At 50.6% G+C, this 19641-nt stretch overlaps 6 protein-coding genes across 6 annotated transcripts; 1 reads left to right on the top strand and 5 right to left on the bottom strand.

Annotated features, from left to right (window-relative positions):
- Window positions 1-672: 672 nt before the first annotated feature.
- Window positions 673-1047, bottom strand: AUEXF2481DRAFT_5656 (uncharacterized protein; the record flags this gene model as incomplete). Its single annotated transcript, XM_013487646.1, has 1 exon — window positions 673-1047. One exon carries the CDS (start codon window positions 1045-1047, stop codon window positions 673-675), a length of 375 nt encoding a protein of 124 aa, XP_013343100.1.
- A 2491-nt stretch (window positions 1048-3538) lies between these two features.
- On the bottom strand, window positions 3539-8569 carry AUEXF2481DRAFT_66152 (uncharacterized protein; the record flags this gene model as incomplete). Its single annotated transcript, XM_013487800.1, has 5 exons — window positions 3539-3959; window positions 4014-7940; window positions 7990-8179; window positions 8246-8378; window positions 8435-8569. 5 exons carry the CDS (start codon window positions 8567-8569, stop codon window positions 3539-3541), a joined length of 4806 nt encoding a protein of 1601 aa, XP_013343254.1.
- A 1261-nt stretch (window positions 8570-9830) lies between these two features.
- On the bottom strand, window positions 9831-11293 carry AUEXF2481DRAFT_5654 (uncharacterized protein; the record flags this gene model as incomplete). Its single annotated transcript, XM_013487645.1, has 2 exons — window positions 9831-10941; window positions 10995-11293. 2 exons carry the CDS (start codon window positions 11291-11293, stop codon window positions 9831-9833), a joined length of 1410 nt encoding a protein of 469 aa, XP_013343099.1.
- Window positions 11294-12134: 841 nt separating this feature from the next.
- Window positions 12135-13501, bottom strand: AUEXF2481DRAFT_30134 (uncharacterized protein; the record flags this gene model as incomplete). Its single annotated transcript, XM_013487693.1, has 3 exons — window positions 12135-12185; window positions 12242-13323; window positions 13378-13501. 3 exons carry the CDS (start codon window positions 13499-13501, stop codon window positions 12135-12137), a joined length of 1257 nt encoding a protein of 418 aa, XP_013343147.1.
- An 858-nt stretch (window positions 13502-14359) lies between these two features.
- Window positions 14360-16423, top strand: AUEXF2481DRAFT_257932 (uncharacterized protein). The gene is made up of 3 exons (XM_013487884.1): window positions 14360-15244; window positions 15329-15796; window positions 15846-16423. Exons 1-3 carry the CDS (start codon window positions 14714-14716, stop codon window positions 16248-16250), a joined length of 1404 nt encoding a protein of 467 aa, XP_013343338.1. The 5' UTR covers window positions 14360-14713; the 3' UTR covers window positions 16251-16423.
- A 737-nt stretch (window positions 16424-17160) lies between these two features.
- AUEXF2481DRAFT_40720 (uncharacterized protein) lies at window positions 17161-19345 on the bottom strand. The gene is made up of 2 exons (XM_013487757.1): window positions 18861-19345; window positions 17161-17940 (listed from the first exon to the last, which is right to left on the bottom strand). Exons 1-2 carry the CDS (start codon window positions 18945-18947, stop codon window positions 17446-17448), a joined length of 582 nt encoding a protein of 193 aa, XP_013343211.1. The 5' UTR covers window positions 18948-19345; the 3' UTR covers window positions 17161-17445.
- Between the last annotated feature and the right edge of the window lie 296 nt (window positions 19346-19641).

Here is a 19641-nt window from a genome sequence, read left to right as displayed (position 1 = left end):
ACACCGTCAGATCAGACCTCTTTCTCGTTGAAATGGCCCAATCGGTGAAGGTAAAATGACTACAGTTTAGTCGGACCTCCTAAACCATGTGGGCCCCCGATCAAAGGTCCTTGGTTCAATTCCAAGACTCATCTCTCTCTTTTTGCATTTTCCCAATCCAACCCTTTTTAATGGATACTTTCTTTCACTTATCTTGTCGACGACGCTGAAACTTGGTGTCCCTCAAATGTAGACTATTGAGAGAGCACATGGAAGTTCCTGCGAGGCTAGACTATGTTCGAGTCAAGCTTCCACCGTAGACGAACTGACTACCTCGTTCGATCCATCCGAAGAGGTGAGGGCTCAAGCCAAACCCGAACACATCATCGAGGCTTTCCGACGGCTTCAGAGACCCGACTCTAAAAGTCGCTACATGATTCGAGAATCTACTTAGCCTTATCATGGGTCGCCAAGTACGACAATCCGGTCAATACAGATTACTCTTCTGAGCCTGGTCATCATAGCCGTGTCTACGAACAAGTATTAGACGCTGATGTGCTTCCGTGTTATAGACGTTTCAAGATTGATTGATGGAAGCATAGGCTTTGGAGTGCTGCTTATTTACCTGAATACTACCTTTGATCTCACCTCTGCGGAAGCGTTTCATCATGATTACAATGTCTCTTTGTCATCTCAAGCTGTTGGTTCTCGTGAGCACGCATTTTCATCTCCGTTGAATCCCTGTACTGAGCCCCTGAAATTGACAGCTTGTCTTCTCATCCTAGTGCTAACACAGGAGAAGAGTATATGCTTAACACCTTGAAGGAGAGCTTGCTTGGTGAGATCGAGTACTTCGAAGACACTGCAGAGGATGGCGTTGATGGGGATTCCTGCGAAGGAGAGGAGAGTATGAGGGATCCAATTGTTTGGATGGTAGATTTCGAGGAGAAGGCGGTAGATAAGGATAGTGATGGCTTGGGAGATGACGAAGAGGGCGAGCAAGATGTCTAGTAGGATAGGGATGAGCAGACGCTCGACGATACTGCTTGAAAAATGAATGAGTGTCATTTCTGTGTCCGGTTTTGAGCATCGAGATGGTAGTAACGAGATTCGAAGATACCGGGTAAGGAGAAGATGCAAAAAAGCCAGATATCTTGGAACGAATTATCTATGCCTGGTATGGGATAGTGTAAGAAATCGGAAAAACGTGTTGTTGTGTTGCGGAAGGAGTGAGACCAAAAGTCATGTGTTACAAGACAACTGACATAATCTCTCCAGATCACCACGTCTCATCATCGAGTTGTCTGAGAGCGACATACGAGGAGATGACAAGATCGATAGTGACATCTGGACATGGGTCCAAGGTAATTTTACGTCCTACAGAGCCTATAATAGAGACTTGAGCTTTGCGCTGACTGTATACCTGATTCAAGAGGCGCGATCACGTACGCTCTGGACTCGATTCGATTAATCTATTGGAATGTGCTAATGACCAGAGGAAAATAATCACAAGCTATGCAAGAATCAACAAGGACTACTCTAGATGTTAGGTGATCGACATCCAATCAACACACAAGAACCTACTAGATAATTCCCAGGCATTCTTCAGTTCCAGCAAAAACAACACTCCAACTCCTCACCCAGCTTGACAAGCATCTCAAGCAGACTGAGTTCCACAACCAGCTCTCTTCTCTCCCGCTCAGCCTCTTGCAAAGCAACGACTACTCTCCTCGCAGCCTCAGCTTCTTCCTCGAAACCAACAGCGATAGTGTTGATAGAGTCATCGACGAACAGACTAGCTTTGTACCTTGCAATACTCAATTGCTGACAACACTTTGTGTGCTCGGTAGGTGTGCAACATTCCTCGTGCGCGGTGGAGCAAGCAAGAAGCCGTTCTTTGTGCAGCGCTATCATTTGTGAGATACAGGCAGGAAAATGCTTTGACAGCTCTGTGGGAGACGAGTCATCAACAAACGGAAAAGTGTCGATCTGAACTCGAGGGGGCTGTCATCGATGAACTCCACATCCATCTCTGCCTGGACAGTCTCACTGCTTATATCCGACAACAATCGTACCTTTGGCAATGGCTCATCGTCATCATCTTCCCCATCATCAGAAGGGTCTCCCCATCCCACATTTCCGATCTTCTTACCTCGACTTCAAAGTATTCCGGTTTTATCAAAAGCGACGCTGGGGGGTTGTGATTATGTGTCAAGTCAGCGCATACGCGACACCATATCCAACAGCAATCTAGCAGCTAGTCGAGATATACGAGTCTTGCACGAGTACAAAGATTGTCAAGACGATGTCCAGGGCAAGATTTGAGACGATAAGCATAGCCTCAGCATGTGTCTGAGCTGAAAGGAGCGACAATGAGTGTGTAGTGACAGGATATTTCTGGAAAGAATGTTGATGGGGTTTTTCGTCGTGTCGTAGATCGCACTCAACAGGAGTGTATGGAAGTGATAGAAGGTTCTTTCCCAGCAGGATAGGAGTGTTGTATCCAAGATACTGCGTCAGAGATCGAGATCCACACTCCACATCTACCCATGACGAAAGAGCAGAGAACAAAATATGCCGTCGATAGCAGCACGAATAGCGGAGACGATACCACTAGACACGAACGACCGAAATGACAGGATACATGAAAAGCAGAATCTGTAGGAAAGAGAGGTAAATGGAAAAGGATCGAAGTGATGATACGAGTGAGCTCGGGCATATTGGGTTCTTGGTGCGAGTGATTTAGAAGCAAGAATTTCGAAGAGTTGCAGAACGACGATACTTTTATGTATAGTCCATTATGATCAGCGTCATCACCAAGCCAAGCGCCTCGAAAGCTAAACGTCGTCAAGAATTCAGCATCGAGTCGAACGTCTTACCACCAAGATGAGACACTCTGTCTTTGCTGTTTTGGTTTTGGTCAGTGTGGAGAGTCACGACAAAGGAAGTAGCCAATGACTAACTTGTAGCTGAAGCGCATGAACACGCGTCTGATATTCCCCTCGTCACTATGTCGAGAAAGAAACAAATCAAGAAAGATAATGTCGCTATGGCAAGCTGGATCGAAATCCAGGATCGGCGACAGTACCTTGCCTGCTTCGCGGGTTTCTCGAGGAACTTGTCAGTCGAAGAAAAAGGTACAATATCTGCCCGAATGTTTCTTGTCCGCGTATCACACAGTATCGCGCATTGGAGCCTCTCGGTAATCCAAGTCCATTGTTCGCAATCGACAAAGTGTAACATGGATTTGGTCAGCACGAGACAAATGTCATCGGTGGTTGTAGAAAGAAGAAAAAGGCTCGAGTCAGAGATGCAAGAGTGACAAAACACGGTCTGGTATTCAACGAACAGCATTGGTAAAACAAGAAGAAGATTCCCAGATGAAGAAGAAAAAACAGAAAACAAACACAACTTCCATGCATGCAATCAAGTGTATCAGGGGTGGTGGTGAAGAAAACGATGAAGAACGCCGATGGAAGAGTAAGTAAAACACAACAAGGCCCGCTCGCAATTGTCAAGTTCATCGACAAACAACAATCCTTACATCAAAGACAACCTTCTAGATCCCAGCTTCTTGCTCATGATGTTGGAGGCCATTTTGTCCATTCAAATGACTCCAGTCACCCATGTCGCCTCCCTCGCCGTCTTCACCACCTTCATATGCCTCTTTAGCGATAGCACCACCGGCGTCAAGTTGTTGTTGCATGACGGCTTGGGCGGAGACAATTTCTGCTAGTCGCTTAAGACGTGGTGTTTGAAGCCATGAGGGTGTGTAGGTTTCTAAGGCGGTGATGACGCGAGGTTCGGCGATTTCGTAGGGGCCGCTGTCGTCCATATCAACGGCGGGAAGGAGGAGGACGTCAGTTTTCGGGTCGGTGACGCGGGAGGCGACGGCTTTCATGATTTCGCCATTAATGGGTTGTTCGTAGTCGGCTACGAGGTATTGGTTGAGAAGCTTTTGAATTTGATTAGGTGAGAGCCTGGAGAATCATTAGTACCTTATTCAGAGAGGATCAACTAGTGGAGAAACTTACATCCAGCAGATATCCTGGATAATCTCAATATCGTTGAGCGTCGCCTTCTTGAGCTGCAAAAGCTTGGTAGCTTGCATGAGATGCTCAAGCTGGAGGGTACCCTCAGGCATATCGTGACTCTTGCACCATTCCTCAATTCTGGTAATATTGTAGTTGATCTGCAGACCACGCTTCCATGACAGGAAGTTGCGGCGCATGAGAAGGTCATTGAAGGCGGTGACACCAACAAGACGGAGAAGCTCGGTGATAGTTTGGGTAATGATCGAATCTTCGAGGTAGAATGCCTTCATGGCCTTGAAGACGTTGTTGAGGAGAGAAAGGAGGTTGTCCATGCTGAAGGCAGGTGCATTGTTGGATTGGAGAAGCTTGCCAAGGAAACGGTTGCTTTCGTTGGTGACAAAGCCAGGAAGTGACTGAGACTCGATGATGGCTGGGACGATCATCTTATGCAACTTCTTCTTCAACACCTTCATCCAAGTGTGGTAGATGTTGAATTCAAGACTCTCCAAATCGTGCTTGACGATCTCGAGAAGGCGGTCATACTCAAAGTTGTCAGTCTTTTGTGCTTCATACCAGTCTTCGGCGAGGAAGACGAATGAGAGCATCTCGTGGACGTTTGAGAGCCAGAAAGCACCAGGGTTGACAGCCTCATCACCATCGTGCTGCATAACTTCTTGCTGGATGGACTGCATAACATTGGCGAGGAAGCGCTCCGACTCCTTGACAAAGCCGTTGTTCCACATTTCAGAAGTGACAAGGTTGATGAGGTAGGCAGGGAACAAAACTTCCTTGTCTGTAGGTGGAGGTGTAGATCCAGGCGAGGGAATCTTGAGGTTTTTAATGAGCCCCATGGAGACTTCATCGTTCAGGGATTCCTCGTTAGCAAGCAGATTCTCAAGCTCCATCTCAACGTTCTCCAAGTCAGGCTTGAAGGTAGATCCGGAAAGAGTTTGCTGGTGACCGCTGGTAGCACCAAAAGCCATCGACACTGGTCGAGGGTTAAAAGTGCCACTGAATCTGTCGGTGTTTGTGGGTTCGAAGCCAGCACTGCGACGCTTAGGTTTCTTGGATGAAGAAGAGACTAGGTTGATCAGACCGCTGGGCTGACCAGCAACACCATTGGTCATCTCGCCATTGACTGGCGCAGCACGCTTGGCGTGCTCCAGCTGATCTTGGAGCTCTGCCAGTTGCTGCCTTAATGACATCTTCTCGGTCTCTGAGACGGTGACGCTCTGCCTTGAGTTCTCCAACTCCTCGGTAGTAACACGAAGTGACTCGCGTAACGTCTTCTCCTCGTCTTGTAGTCTGCGCATGTTTGATGAAGACTCTTCGTAGTTGTGTTGGAGCTTGGCCATCTCTTCTTCGAGCTGACCGACCTTGGCAGCACTCATGCCAGCTTGATTGGCCTCTGCTTGGAGCTCTTTGGCTCTTTGTTCCAAACCTTGGGTACGGTTCTTCCAGGTATTGAGTTGACTCTCATAGTTCTGCACTTGATGCTTGAGAGCCTTGTTCTCGGTCCTGACGGCGCCGAGTGACTGGGTAAGCTCGACGACCTTATTCTCAAGCTTGTATGAGATTTGCTTGAGGTCTCTAGCCTCCTCACGCAGACCTTTGTACGCCTTGCGAGCCTGCTTACCTCTCCACAGTCCTTGCACAAGAGTGACTTTGTGTCTGTAGTCGGTCCACTCCTTACGCTGCTGTCCAGATCTCCAGGCACGCTGAATGGTTCTTGCAGCATTTCCTAGTCTCGTGTCCAAAATGTTCTTGCGGCAGAGATATCCCTTGGTCGCCGCTTCGAACTGGATGAGATTGTTGCGGATAAGTACGAAGTTCTTGCGGTCCTTCTGACCTCTCCACACCCGTTGGATTGTGGTGGCAGCTTTGGTCCGCCTCGCATCATCTGCATTGCGCCGTGCGAAGCATCCTCGCACAAGGGACTGAAACCCACGGACAGAGCCGATAGCTTCGAGGTAGCGACGGCGGTAGTATTTGGCGCGGAGGTTCTTCTGGATCATGATTGCAGCATCGTTGAGACGACTTGTCCTCAGGTTTTCGAGGAAAGCAAGCATGCCGGCACGGAAGAAGATCTTGGTTAGACCAAGCTGGTACTTGCTTGAGCCGTCGTTGGCAGAACCGCCAAGTGCCTGTGTCAAGATGGCGTTGGCCATGCCTCTGAGTTCTGAAGTCCATAACGTTGAGGGTACAAGCATGTAGTATCGTAGGGCGAACTCCTCGTAGGTCCATCTTGTAGGATAACCAGCACAACTGATCCTGACGGTTTCGAGAACACCGCAAGCACGCAATTGACTCAGAACCATAGGTCCCTCGAACTTCCAAGCCTCCTTGGCCTCGTTGGGCTTGATACAACGAATGTAGTGAACATCAGTGGAGTTGATGGTGCTCATGAGTTCTATCAAGGACGATTTGAAGATACCACCTAGGGTAGGCTTTCTTGCTGTGGCAGCACCAGGTCTCTTGCCAGCGGCAGCGACGGCAGAAGGCTTTGCCTGAGCAGCTGCAGTGTCGCGTTCACGCACAGCAGAAGCGGCCTCAAGTACTTCAGTAAGGAAAGAGTTGGTGGAAGCACGAAGAACCTCCATATGCTCATCGGGCACAGTATCTCTGTTCTTCTCGATGAAGCCCTCAGACTCGTATGCGACATCCACAGCGTAGTGGCAGACGGTGAAAGCCGACTTGCCGAAACGGGGCTTCTTGAAGAACTTTGACTTGCTGTCACCGAAGCTGGTATGGAGCTTGGTAACGAAAGACTCGTCGGAACCCATAGGTAGTCTTGATTCTTCGTCGAGCAAAGCGAGCACACCAAGCTTGCCTTCAATGAGATCAATACAAGGCTGGTTGTCGGAGAAATCGATGAACTTCCAGTCAATCTCCTCGCGAAGATACTCTTCCTGTTCGAGCTTGAAGACGTGCTGGTTAAACTCTTGTTGGAGCTTCTCGTTGGCATAGTTGATACAGAACTGTTCGAAAGAGTTCTTGGCGAAGTGCTCGAAACCATAGATATCCAAAACACCGATAAAGGAGGTGACGTTTTCGAGGACTTCGGGAGTTGCCAGACTGCTGTTGAGAATCTCGACAAGCCAGTCGAACAAGCTGGAGTAAATGTATTTGGCGACCGAGTCACGAACGACAGTGGCTTGTTGCTGAGTCAAGTTTGACGTGATCTTCTCACCTCTAGTGACAAGCTGTTTCTTGACGGTCCATTTGGCGAAGCTCTCGGCGTCGATTCCGAGAAGCTCGCAAGCCTTGACGACTGAAGCGTCGGAGGCAGAGAGCTGCGAGTCGGTACGTGTGGCTATAATCTTGATGTTTCCAATGTGCAATAGAGCGGCGAGAATTCTCCAGATGGAAGATTGCTGACTGGTCGAAACACCGATCCTGGTCAAGGCCTCTTTGGTGTCGCTGAACTCCTTTGCGTCGTCCATACCCTCTATTTGTGCGGCACTGCCCTGGTTCAGGTAGTCGAACTCTTCCACGGGTATTAAACCAAGCTCTTCCTTTTCAGCATCCGAAGCACCAGCCACGAGTTGGTAGAAGATGTGGTAGTTTCTCTCCTTGAGCGGTTGGAAAACCAGTCTCGAACGCTCGAGCAGGTATACCCTAATTCTCGCACCAATGATGTCCGTCTTCTTGTCAAACATGATCTCGATGTATTTTCCGAATCTTGATGAGTTGTCGTTGCGGGTTGTCTTTGCGTTTCCGAAGGCCTCCATGATAGGGTTAGTAGCCAGAATTTGCTCTTCGGTCTCGCTCATACTCTCGACGCGACCCTTTGAGCGAGAGCCAGGCTGGTCCGGTGATTCTCTTGTTGCAAAGTAGCGCATGATGTATTTAGCGGAGACGGTCTTTCCGGCACCAGACTCTCCCGAAACGACGATTGTCTGATTGCGACCATCTCGAAGCATGTCCCTGTGTCGTGTCAGTGTATGCGCGAGAGGCTGTTGGTGGAAGCACATACGCAAAAGCCTCCTCTGCTATAGCAAACAAATGCGGCGCTTGTGTCTGGCGCTGCTTGCCGGCGTAAATCTGGACCATTCCCGGAACATAGAGCGAGTCGACGCGGGCAAAGGGATTGGTAGCAATAAGGACAATGCCCGAGTACGTGTAGATCTCTTTCTGTGCATATCGTAGTTTGATGGCTTGTAATACTGTATGCCTGTGTCAGCGCTGTCGTGGGTCTATCGTCGCCTGGGTGAATCGTGTGGCATGTATACCTGCGGGCTCGTTCAGATGCGAAAGGTTGGTTAAATCATCACTGGCCTCCAACATTGTCGGGTTCATCAGCGGTGGTAGTTTTGCGTCTTTGCCCTCTGCAATGGCGGCCAGCGTCGTCTCCAAAGTTTTTGTCTGCATCAAGCCATCAGCGCCGAGTCCAGCGGTCGTTTGCTCGCAGGGTCGCATACCTCTCCATTGGCCAGCTGGAAAATGAGCGTAACCTTGTCTCCGTCGATGTTCTTCTGCTCGACCTCGGAGGCAACCCAGCCTTCGGTAACATCGGGCTGCCACGCCTTGGTGCCGACATCATACGTCGCTGCCATATTGGCTCGTGGGAGAGTGGTCGAGAGAAGGACAGGGAAATGTCGAGCGTGTCGCGGCGGTGAATAGTCGTGTCCGCAAGCAGATCAGGAGTGCTGCAACATTCAGAAACAAGCTTGAAAGAAAGACACGTCGACCCCGGCAACTCCTTCAACAGCAAAAAGATTAGGACTGTAGATAGGGTATTATGGGTGGAAGAGTTATGTTCGCCAGTTGTATTCTTTTGGCCAGAGGCTCGCTCTGCCGGCTCGCCGTCCACAACAAGTAATGTCCCGTGCACCCTCTCAGGGGTCCGCACGGGGCAAGCAACTGCCAGAGTGGCCCCGCAGAAGCATCCTGAAACCAAACCTTGTTGGCAGCTCCGTCTCTTGTACAAACATGTGCTACTTTTGATGCGTCTCTCGTGTCAGTCGCTGCAGACACAATTTAATCTTCAAAGACTAGAAAGCACTCGCAATCCACATCTCTCACGACAACCAGAGAGCCTCTCCATGATATGCATTCCAGTTAGATTTGTGATGAACATCGGATTGGCTTCGGGAGTGGTGCCGAAGCATCCACAGACCACCTTGGGCCTGAACAGCCTTGTAAGCATCATAGCATATATCCAGTGTTATGCTGTGTATCTCCGCACTATGTCAATCTTTCTTCCGTTCATTTGAGTGACTGGAGGTGAATTTATCCAGGGAAATTGCTTCTGAGCTCTAGGTCAGGGTGCTAAGCTAGACATCTTTCGCCGCCATCTCCCAATCACACAAAGAGAGTTCTTAGTATTATCATGACACCACGAACCTTAGTCTTAGCCATCTCCCATAAAGCAAGAGCTGCAAGCTGTCAAACGACGAAGCAAGCATAACATGGGCCAGCAGCGTACCAAAGATTTGTCTTGCGCCATTTCAAGCCGCTCTTGAGAGACCAGCGGTCGGCAAGCAGCCTTGAAAGCATCTTCACTGCCAACCGACTGCGGGCAATATTTATGAACTTGTTGAACTGTTTTCATTTTCCTCTCCAGGCCTCATGAGAGCCCTTCGCACTTGCGTCTATTAGTACAAGCTTTTGCGTCTACTTAATTTAATCAAAGAAACCAACAATTGTGCACGCGTTTTTTTCATTTCCCATATGCTCCCAGTCGTGATACTCCATGTTGAATGCCCTATTTTCTCTATACCCGTTTTTGTCAGCGGGTCTCTCGAGGCCGCTGTCATGTTTTGTGTCCATATCATGAGGTAGACAACGAAAGTCGAGGATCGAAAAAGGTCGAATCTAGTACAAGACTCTGGTTCTAACACGCGAGCCCAGGTCCTCGAGACTGTTGTAAAGGCTGGCAATATCTCTTTGGTTGACATTGCTAATGTCAGCCATGAGGTATGCCACGTCGCCTCTTGAGTCGGTCATTTGCTTGTCGACGTTGTGCTCGCCGAGGACTTCGTTGACACGTCTCAAGACGCCAGGGACGTTCTTGTGAATGTAAATGATACGGACGTGGTTGGGCTCGTCGGCGGTCAAACTGCGGAGGTTGACTTCGGGCATGTTGACGGCACCGACGGTGGAACCCTCGTTGACGTACTTGGCGAGTGCGTCGGCGACCTCGACACCAATGGCGCTCTGAGCCTCCTCGGTGCTACCACCGATGTGGGGAGTGAGGATCAAGTTCTTGAGGCTTCTGAGGTCTTCAGCCCAAGTGTTGAGCTCCTTGTTGAAGTAGTCACCGTTACCAGCGGGCTCGTTGGGGTAGACGTCGATGGCGGCACCAGCGATCTTTCCACTTCTCATGGCCTCGACAAGAGCGGGAATGTCGACAACGGTACCTCTTGAGGCGTTGATTAGGTAGCTACCCTTGCGCATGTAGCCGAATTGCTCGGTGCTGATCATGTTCTGGGTCTCGGGAATTTCAGGAACGTGGAGGGTGACAAAGTCAGCGCCCTCGAGGAGAGCCTTCAGGGTGGGCACCTGCTTGGCGGTACCCATGCTCATGAGGTTGACAACGTCGTAGTAAATGACGCTCATACCCATGGCCTCAGCCAGGACGGAGAGCTGGTTTCCGATGTGACCGTAGCCGACGATACCCAGAGTCTTTCCACGAACCTCCCAGCAGCCAGCAGAGACCTTGTTCCAGATACCCTTGTGAAGCTCCATGCTGCGGTCGGCCAATTGTCTGGCAAGGGCAATGATCTCGGAAATGACGAGCTCGGCGACGGAACGAGAGTTTGAGAAGGGTGAGTTGAAGACGGCAATACCAGCGTTGGCGGCAGCGGTGAGATCGACCTGGTTGGTACCAATGCAGAAGCAGCCAATGACGATGAGGTTCTTTGCGTGTTCAAGGACCTTTGCAGTCAACTTTGTCTTTGAGCGGATACCAATGACGTGGACATCCCTGGGGAGGACTGGTCAGCAACGACAGATGTATGCGCATCAAGCAGGACCTACTTGATCTTCTCAATGAGCTGATCCTCGGGCAGCGAGGACTTGAGAGCCTCGACCTGATAGCCCTGTTGTCTCAGAATGTCCTGGCCAGTGACGTTGATGTTCTCGAGCAGCAGGACCTTGACATCCTGGGTGTTGAAAGGCTTCAGCTGCTTGGTTGAAGAGGACTGAGAAGCGCGGTGACTGAAGCTGTTCGACGGCGAGGTGAAAGTGGCAGTAGGGCTGGTAGAGGGGTCGAAGCTGTTTGTGACAGCAGAAGCGCCGTCGCGGTTGCGAGTGGGGATGTTTTGTGCGGCAGACATGGTGTTATGAACAATTGACGAGCAGTCAGGGAAGAAGAAACCGAAATAGGGAAAATAAAGCCAGTAAAGATGTGAGATCAAAGGAAAACAAGATGGACAATTTTGAGAGGATCAAACAATGCCCGCCGCAGCGCTCTGAGTCAAGTCGCGCAACAAATTTATCGACTTCCCGATGACGGCGTTGTAATCGCGCCATCCCACCGATCCCTCGAGAGCCGCGCCAACATCTCCAGCCCTTTCCCCCAAATTGAAATCCACTGACAAAGCGACCCCCACAATTCTCACCTTTAACCGTCCATTGACTCATCGTCTCAGCTGTCGAATGAGTAATCTGTTCGACGCGTCGTGGGAATCAGTGTCGGACTCGGGAATGCGGTCAAAGTGATATACGAATATGATTGCTTCTCTTGTGAACATGTCTCGATTTCAGTGGTTGCTATTCTGAACAGTAAATTGAAACCCCATCACGATGACTGCCATGATGACCGTCTGTGATCCGAGAGTATGATTATCAGCTATATGGAAGGAGAAAAAAAAGAGGATGACACGTTGCCAATCAAGGTGGAAACGAAACGGAAAACAACGCTGCTTTGAAAAGGGGGGACATCGAGCTGCGTGAGAAGAGGGAATGATGCTGCGTCAAGGAGCGTGACTTTTTTTGCTCCGATCAATGCCGCGTCGGGTGTCGATGGGCTTGCTTGGGTAGGGAGAGCAGGCAATGTACATGGCCAGACCCGTGATCCGACGGCGGCCTTCAAGATCGGTGTGGTTTGGTAAACTGTCGTCGCCAGATGAACCAAGTCTAGTATGATGATGCAAAGGGAACCTTAGCACATCTCATCTAGCTCTGCTTGCACTCGGCAGTCTCCTGCTTGGGCTTTGAGCCGTCACCCTGGGGTCGTCGTTAGTTTCTTGCTGAATCTGGTGAATGCTTTAATATGAGCTTACCTCTTCGTCAGACTCCTCCTCGTCATCTTCCTCGTCGCGGTCGTAGTCCTCCTCGTCCTCGTCGTCCTCGTCTTCGAACTCGTCGTCATCGTCAAAGTCCTCGAAGCCCTGCTCGAATTGCAGAGCCTCGCCGGTGAACCAGTCAATGGCACGGGGAATGAGCTTCTCCTTGATGTCCTCACCGAGCTGGTAATCGAGCTCGAGCTTGGCCTCAATGTCGTCCTCAACATCCTCGTCCTCCTCGGTTGGGGGGCTGGCGGGGTTGAAGAAGTCGAAGAATGAGGGAGTGGGGATGGTCTTCTTGACAATGCGGGTCTGCTTGGTGTCTGGAGGATTTTTGTCAGTGATTGCTGATGATATTATGGCGGCGCTTGCAAACTCACTCTTGTTGCGCTGCTTCTTGCTCTCGACTCTAACAGTGAGGTCCTTGCCAGATTGCCAGTCGATCTTGTCACCCTCGGCGTGGTCGTAGATGAAGTCACCACCGTAGCCGTTCTCCTCTTGGTAGTAGTAGGTCTTGGTGATGGTCTTGTTGGTGAAGAACTCGTTCTCGGCGAACTCGAAAATGAGACGGAATCCCGGGCGCTCGAGGTACTCCATGCGAATATCGGTCAAGAACTTGAGGGCGCCCTCGTCACGGTCGGTGATGGTCTCGGCAAGGGACGAGTTCTTCATGGCGGAAAGCCAGAACTCGGGAATACCCTTGATGTCGGCGGCAGACTCATCGGCCTTGTCGGCCTCATCGTCCTCCTCATCCTCGTCATCCTCCTCTTCGTCCTCCTTGCCGGCCTCGACTTCCTGCTCGGTAGGCTCGGTGGAACCGCTGATGATCTTGGCACGCTTCTCGTAAAGAGGGGCGTACTTGGCGAAGAACTTCTTCTCAAGAGCAAGGACCTCCTCTTGGAACTCGGCCTCGAGCTTGGAGTGCTCCTTCTGGACACCCTTGAGACCAGCGACACGTCTGCGGACGGGGGCGGGCAGGGATTCGACGTAACCAGATGATCTGCCGACGAGGCCACTGAGCTTGTTCTGCATCATGGAGACGAGGGCGGGGTTGGCAGCGAATATTGAGGCGGCATCCTCTGCGCGACTTTGTTAGTAGATGCTGATGGAGGAGACCAGGCGAATGCGCGTACCTTCGTTGATGGTGGAGACACCGGGCTGTTGTGCGCGGGACGAGATGGGGGCCTTGTCGAGGGGAGTGTTTTGGGGGGTACTGCTATGGTCAGTGACTGCTTGATCGCTTCGAATCTTGACCATGATGATGATGGCAGTGCAAGTGATGAGCGTGCGTCGAGAAGTGAGGCTGCGCAGGCGGATGGATGTGTGTAGGGGATGGACACAGGCGCAAGGTGTTGTTGTTGTGTGTGTATGGGAGGTGGCGGACGGGTGGTTGAACTCACGGTGCAGGCTTGCTGCCCTTGTGGGGGATCATGTTGTCGCTCATGGTCTCGGATAAATCTGGTTGAAGAATGCGAGGACAAGGGTGGTGATGGGGTGGGAAGATGTGGTGCGGTGGTTGAGAGAAGCTTGACTCTTGAGGTTTTTGCAGGACGCGGGGGAGCAAAGCAAAGGCAAACAATCCACTCGCCATCCAGATCGCCCCCTTTACGACGTACGAAAGGTCCCGACGACGAAATTTTTCCACTCCTACCACCACTGTTGCTATGACTCGGCAGCACACGGCTTCTTGCTCATCCACGTACTCGACACTCTATCTGCCGTGAACAATTACTTCCATGCCATCCGCCTTGTCCCTACACATCCGTCGCCCCCTTCTTCCACGCTTCCACGCTTCCACGCATTGTCATGGTCTAGCCCCCAGTTTCTAGAAAGCCATCTTCGAAGCCACGCAAACTTGCAAGGCAACAACGGCCAAGAACTGCCAACATTTCATGCTAAGTCCTCTGTCTGCTGCATCCATCACTTGCACATCTTCCCCTGCTTGCCCGATGGTCTGATCTACTTCATAATCTCGACAAAGACTTCCGTCTGACAAGGTACGATGAAGCGATGGCATGTAGCGTGCTGTTGACTAATCCAGTTCGTGCTATGGTCCGCTGTAGACGTGTTACTCATGTCGTGCAAAAAGTGTTGATATTGCTGAAGACGCCTGCATTTTCAAAGTTCACCAATTTCCATGTGACGTGCCTGGCCCGCACGTGCAAACGAGTTGGCGCGCGGGACCTTGATTGCGACCTCACAAAGCAACGACCAAACCAAGAAATCAAAGAACGCGACTTTGCGAGACAAAATTGTCAGGTATTCATCAGGCGGAGGAAGGCGCGTCCTGTACAACATCGCGGGTCCATCACGCTTTAGCGCCCATTGAATCGGCTTCAACAGCATCTCATCACTTTACAAACATCCCCAACCACCGATCGATCTAATCAAGATGTCGCCTTGATCTGCTGATTCAAAGGTGCTGACGTGTTTCGCACTGCGCTAATTAGGTGCTTATCCTAGATAACGATGGATTGCCCTTTTCTCTGCGGCTTTCACACCCCTAATGGTGATGAAGCAGAATACCAAATAACGGCCCACATTGAACTGCAACATACCCTAGACTCAGAATTCACCGTCGAAGATCAGGATCTGAACTTTGCTCTCGTATTGCAAAGACAGGAAGAGCAAGTGCTTGCCAACACCAGAAATCGTAGCACTTCGATCAACTTCAATGCCGAGCAGTCTCAAACTGGAAAGAAGACGACCGCCGATTCTGCAGATGATGAGTTTCCTTACGCCGAATGTGCTGAGTGCGAAGACTTTGTCCACGTTGTCGAGTTCAACGAGCACATGAATGCACATTCATCTCTGAATTCTTCATCTGACGCCGCACCTGGCACATCGACCGGACCCGAGTACAATCATGGCTCGATAGGACAGCCATTGGTCCAAGGCTCAACCAAGATTTCTCGCCATGTTGACCAAGGGCCCCGATCTCCAGATAAGAGGGCTGCTAGGTCGTCAGTAGAGGAAACACCAAGAGGAAGAAGGCTTGGTGTAAGTTGTGATTGGTCGTCTTCTTGACTTCCATAGATGTCTACCCCCTCCACCCAGACAGACTGACACTGATCTTCGCAACAGAAACGAGAGCTCGGACCTTATGCTTTTGAGAAGAGGATGCCCGAGTACATGCTCAAACGACTTCGAATCGGCGAACCAGTGCGTAGAGCGAATCGAATTGGCAGAAAAGGCCAGCTTTGTGTAGAGCGCATCGTCGACAATGAGGTTCCTGGACTTATTCCAGTTATCGCACGCCTTTGCGAGACCTCTGCCGGCCTGAGACGGGCCTATCTCTGCCACCCTAGCGTTCAACATGTGTTCAAAGCACCCAAGCAGACCCACTTTTGCGGTTATCGAAACATACAAATGCTTGTGTCGTACATGCAAGCTGTGCAAGCAACAAATCACGATTGTTTTGGAAAGCAGATTCCTGGTGTTCTTCGGCTCCAAGAGATGATCGAGGAGGCCTGGGACACCAGTGCGTGTAGTCTTGCCAGACAGGAGACCGGAGGCATTCTTAACACCAGAAAGTGGATCGGCACCCCTGAGGTACGTGTTGAACATGCAGAGAGATGACAATGCTCACTCTTAGTGACAGGTTGCATCAATCTGCGAGCATCTGAACATCCCACATTCAGTGCACGCCTTCTCTCACACAAGAAGCAAAAGAGCCCACGAGCAACTCCTCGACTTTGCAGAAACATACTTTCTTCCTGGCGCAACCGAAGAACGAAGCAAAGTACAGAAGACCTGTCGTGCACCGATCTACTTCCAACAGCCAGGCCACTCTATGACGGTAGTAGGCTTTGAGCGCTCCAATAATGGTTCTCGCAGCCTGCTGGTCTTCGACCCATCCTTTGGACCATCAAATCAATTGAGAGACTTGCTCACGAAATCGCTGAACGCGGTCATTGCAGAATCGGTGGCTAGTCGGCTGCTCAGTAACTACAGACGTAGCACTACCCAGCTGGCGAAGTACGACGAGTTTGAAGTCCTTACGTAAGGCAATTTCGAAGCACGGCATAATGATGTATACTGATCATCGCCGTGCAGACTGGACGCAGCAACGTGAACGATCACACTGGAGCTCGTTTTCCAACTGGCAAAGAACCTTTTTCGAGAAGCTCAAGGATTCATGAACTGCTCGTCACGTGGGCTGCTCGGACGACGGCTGTTGGAGAAGTTACTGAAGTCACGCTCAAAGGCTACACACACCTATTAGTCCTAACCTGGCATCTCAGACACGCAGAAATTCTTATATTGCTCATAACTTCGCGTGAGTCCCATGGTCGCCAAACCCATCTCGCCGATACGAAAGGCGTCGACGCAAGATTCGCCGGAGGCTCTGTCACATGCGATGCAGCGACCAGCCCCTAAGCTCACTCGATATATGACTGTATCGTAAAACATCAATAGACGGTAGGTAGCTTTCTATCCTGTACTCATAGAATCGTTCGCTTCTTTCACCGCTCTTCCGGTGTGACAGTGCATGCGCTGTGAAATCTTGAGGCCGGAAGATATAGCCACCTCCATCCTGTCCGTTCATACTTTCTCTCCCGTCGGAACCGGCTCCATCTCCCACTCTCCTCTATGATGTACACAGAGCGACAAGGGCTGTGGAGAGGCATAGTCAACTTTAGATCAGAGCAAACATCCTTGGGAAGTCTACGAGACGGCTGATCACTTCTACTTCTACTCCCCCTTCATGACAAGGGTAGAGTGACAAAGGCTATGAAGAAGCAAAATTGGTTTCAGAACCGATGCCTAACTTCTGAGAGAGTGTCGCCTGTGGCAGCTATCTCTGTCAGATCTCCCTCTGCGCCATGACGAAGGAAGGACGATATGAGCTGTAGAAAGGCACAATCGTTGTTTGAGAACCTAGCGGTGGGTGCCGAGAACGGTCGTCTCATCGACTCTCCAAAGACGTTGGCTCAAATCTGGAATTCGATTGTGCATTTGCACAGCTACACGTTTGCAGACAACGACATATGGAGAGGACATTCGAGCTACAATGATCATCAAGGATATGGTTTGGAGAGGTAGAGTTGATGCAAGGCTTTCTTGTTGCATCTGCAAGACTAATCTGTAGTCTAAGTAAAAGAAGCGCTTCTTTCGCGCTCTTGGTGATAAGTGTACATCACGACCTCTTCTCACAGTATGCAAGAAAACAGGTCAGTCAAGGCAAGCAAAGACGAAGTTTAAACCTCAGTCTCATCAGCAGCCTCCTCATCATCAGTGACCTCCATCTTGACATCATCGCCCTTGCCAGCGCCGAGAGTGGCCTCCTCCTCTTCAGCATCAGAAGCAGGAGCGCTCTTGATCTTCTTGCCAACAGCCTCGTCTTCGTCCTCGTCCTCGGAGATAGCAGCGTAAGCCTTACGCTTTCCACCCTTCTTAACAGCAGCAGTAGCAGCTCTGGTCTTCTTGACAGCAGGCTTCTTGGCAACAGGCTCAGAGGCCTCGTCATCAGAATCCTCGGCCTTGACGGCCTCCTCGCTGTCCTCGTCGTCAGAGGAAACGTGCTTCTTCTTCATGGCGGTGCCCTTCTTGGTGACCTTGCTGGTAGTGGCAGCGGCTCTGGTGGAGGCGGCGGCGGTGGTGTTGATCTTCTTGCGACGGGTCTGGTTCCAGCGCGACTTGGCGATGGTATGATCCTTGTACTTCATCTCGACGGCGACGGCATCCCAGTCGGACTATAAAAGCAAAAGGTTAGCGTTTGTGCGCAAAGTCGATGGGTCAAAGTGTGAGAGAAGCAGGAGGGAAAGCGGATGGGTCAGTATTGCGTCCGAGATCAAAGGCAGAAAGTTAGAAAGAGCAGCAAGGCAGACTTCGACATTACGCGCGAAGTCGGTGACTCAGATCGTGGAAGGAGCATGAGGGACAGTGGTAAAGTCTGTGAAGTGTCCAAGACCGAAAGGGGAGGGAAGTGGAAAAGGAAGGGCCAACGCTGCGCACGTCATCGACGAGTAAGAGGGAACAGAGGATAGGACGGGGATGGCCAGTGTTGCGTGGGAAACTCAGGGTCGGAAGGGCCGAAAGATAAGAGGGAAAGCGGAAGGGTCATTGGTGCGTGTGCGAACAAGGACTGGAAGAGAAGGGAACTTGAAGGATAAGGCCAACGCTGCGCACGACGTCGACGAGCAAGAGGGGCATAAAAAGGCACGGTGGGGACGGCCAGCATTACGTGTAAGACTCATGCTGGAGGGGACGAGGTGTGAGAGGGAAGCGAAAAGGCCAGTGGTGCAGACGAGTACAAGGACTGGAATGGAAGAGAGACCGTAAGGAGGGGATTGACGCTGCGCACAACGTCGACGGTTGAGAGAGAGAGAACAAGGCGGTAAGAATGGGTAAAAGAAGATAGAAGCGGTAAGATCGTAAGGTTGGAACGCCATTTCTGCGTGCGAAGGAGTAGGCCAAAGCTGGGAAAAGGAAGGGATCCAGTTCGAATGTTGGGAAAAGGTGGAAGGATGGATGCAGCGCGCTGGCGAGTCCAAAGAAAATCTTCGGCGCGCACAACGAGAGAAGGCGCGGTTCTCGAATGCGCATATGGCCAGTACTTGTAGGATGCAGGATATACGTCCTGATGATTGATAGAAGCAGAATCGAGACTTACGTTGAGATCGCCCTTAAGGTTCTTCATGATGCTGATCAACAGCTTGGTCTCGCCAGCGGAAAAGGTGTTATCGGCGGCGTCAGACATGATAGCTGATGCGGATCGTAGTGTTTGTCGGTGAAAAGAGGTACGGAGTTGTTATGTTGGATGAAAGACGCGTGAATGTTTGCGAATGGCGATGAATTTGGAGGATGTTGGGTAAGAAGAGGTGGAGGCACAAAAATTAGGGCGCGAGATGTAGCAAAGCAAGATAACCGCAGGCGACGAATGTTGTTGTGAAGAATCTCGCGGAACTAGAACGTGAAGTGAGGAAACGCGTTTACTTCGTTGCAACTTTGCTTGCGCGCTGGCGATTTGTTAAGGATCCTGGAACGGGATGGAACGATTCCGCCAGGCGAACCTGTTTCCCTCTTTGATTTTGTTATTAAGAGGTCACTGAGATGGGATTAGTATAGCTGATTGATATCTAGCAGGATGTCCTTGGGCCTTTTGACACAAGACGATTGATAGAAATATGGCCGTCACTCCTGAGCACACATGACATGCCTAGAAGTGAACGTTCTCGAAAGCGAGGTTGTTGACCGTCAATCATCTTCAAGTCAGATAATTCATTGATCTACATGAATGACAAGTGTGGTTCATCTGACTCATTTTAAGTAGCTACAATGACAAAGAAGCGACACCGAACATATGTTCTTCGCCAGAGCTTCCATTGCGCGCCGCCAATAGCGTGAGAGTTCTGTAACGGAATACAACGATTCTTGGGAGGCGTATACGTAGC

The sequence above is a fragment of the Aureobasidium subglaciale genome (assembly GCF_000721755.1).
Source record: "Aureobasidium subglaciale EXF-2481 unplaced genomic scaffold scaffold_12, whole genome shotgun sequence".
Lineage (NCBI taxonomy): Eukaryota > Fungi > Ascomycota > Dothideomycetes > Dothideales > Saccotheciaceae > Aureobasidium > Aureobasidium subglaciale.
This window is presented reverse-complemented; position numbering and strand designations above follow the sequence as displayed.

What these genes read in the sequence shown, in the direction of transcription:
- AUEXF2481DRAFT_257932 (XM_013487884.1), top strand. Translation starts at nt 14,714, where the DNA reads ATGGATTGCCCTTTTCTCTGCGGCTTTCACACCCCTAATGGTGATGAA. An exon ending in CAAGAGGAAGAAGGCTTGGT is followed by an intron (nt 15,245 to 15,328) that starts GTAAGTTGTGAT and finishes TCTTCGCAACAG; the next exon opens with AAACGAGAGCTCGGACCTTA. An exon ending in AGTGGATCGGCACCCCTGAG is followed by an intron (nt 15,797 to 15,845) that starts GTACGTGTTGAA and finishes TCTTAGTGACAG; the next exon opens with GTTGCATCAATCTGCGAGCA.
- AUEXF2481DRAFT_40720 (XM_013487757.1), bottom strand. Translation starts at nt 18,947, where the DNA reads ATGTCTGACGCCGCCGATAACACCTTTTCCGCTGGCGAGACCAAGCTG. An exon ending in ACCTTAAGGGCGATCTCAAC is followed by an intron (nt 17,941 to 18,860) that starts GTAAGTCTCGAT and finishes TTGCTTTTATAG; the next exon opens with TCCGACTGGGATGCCGTCGC.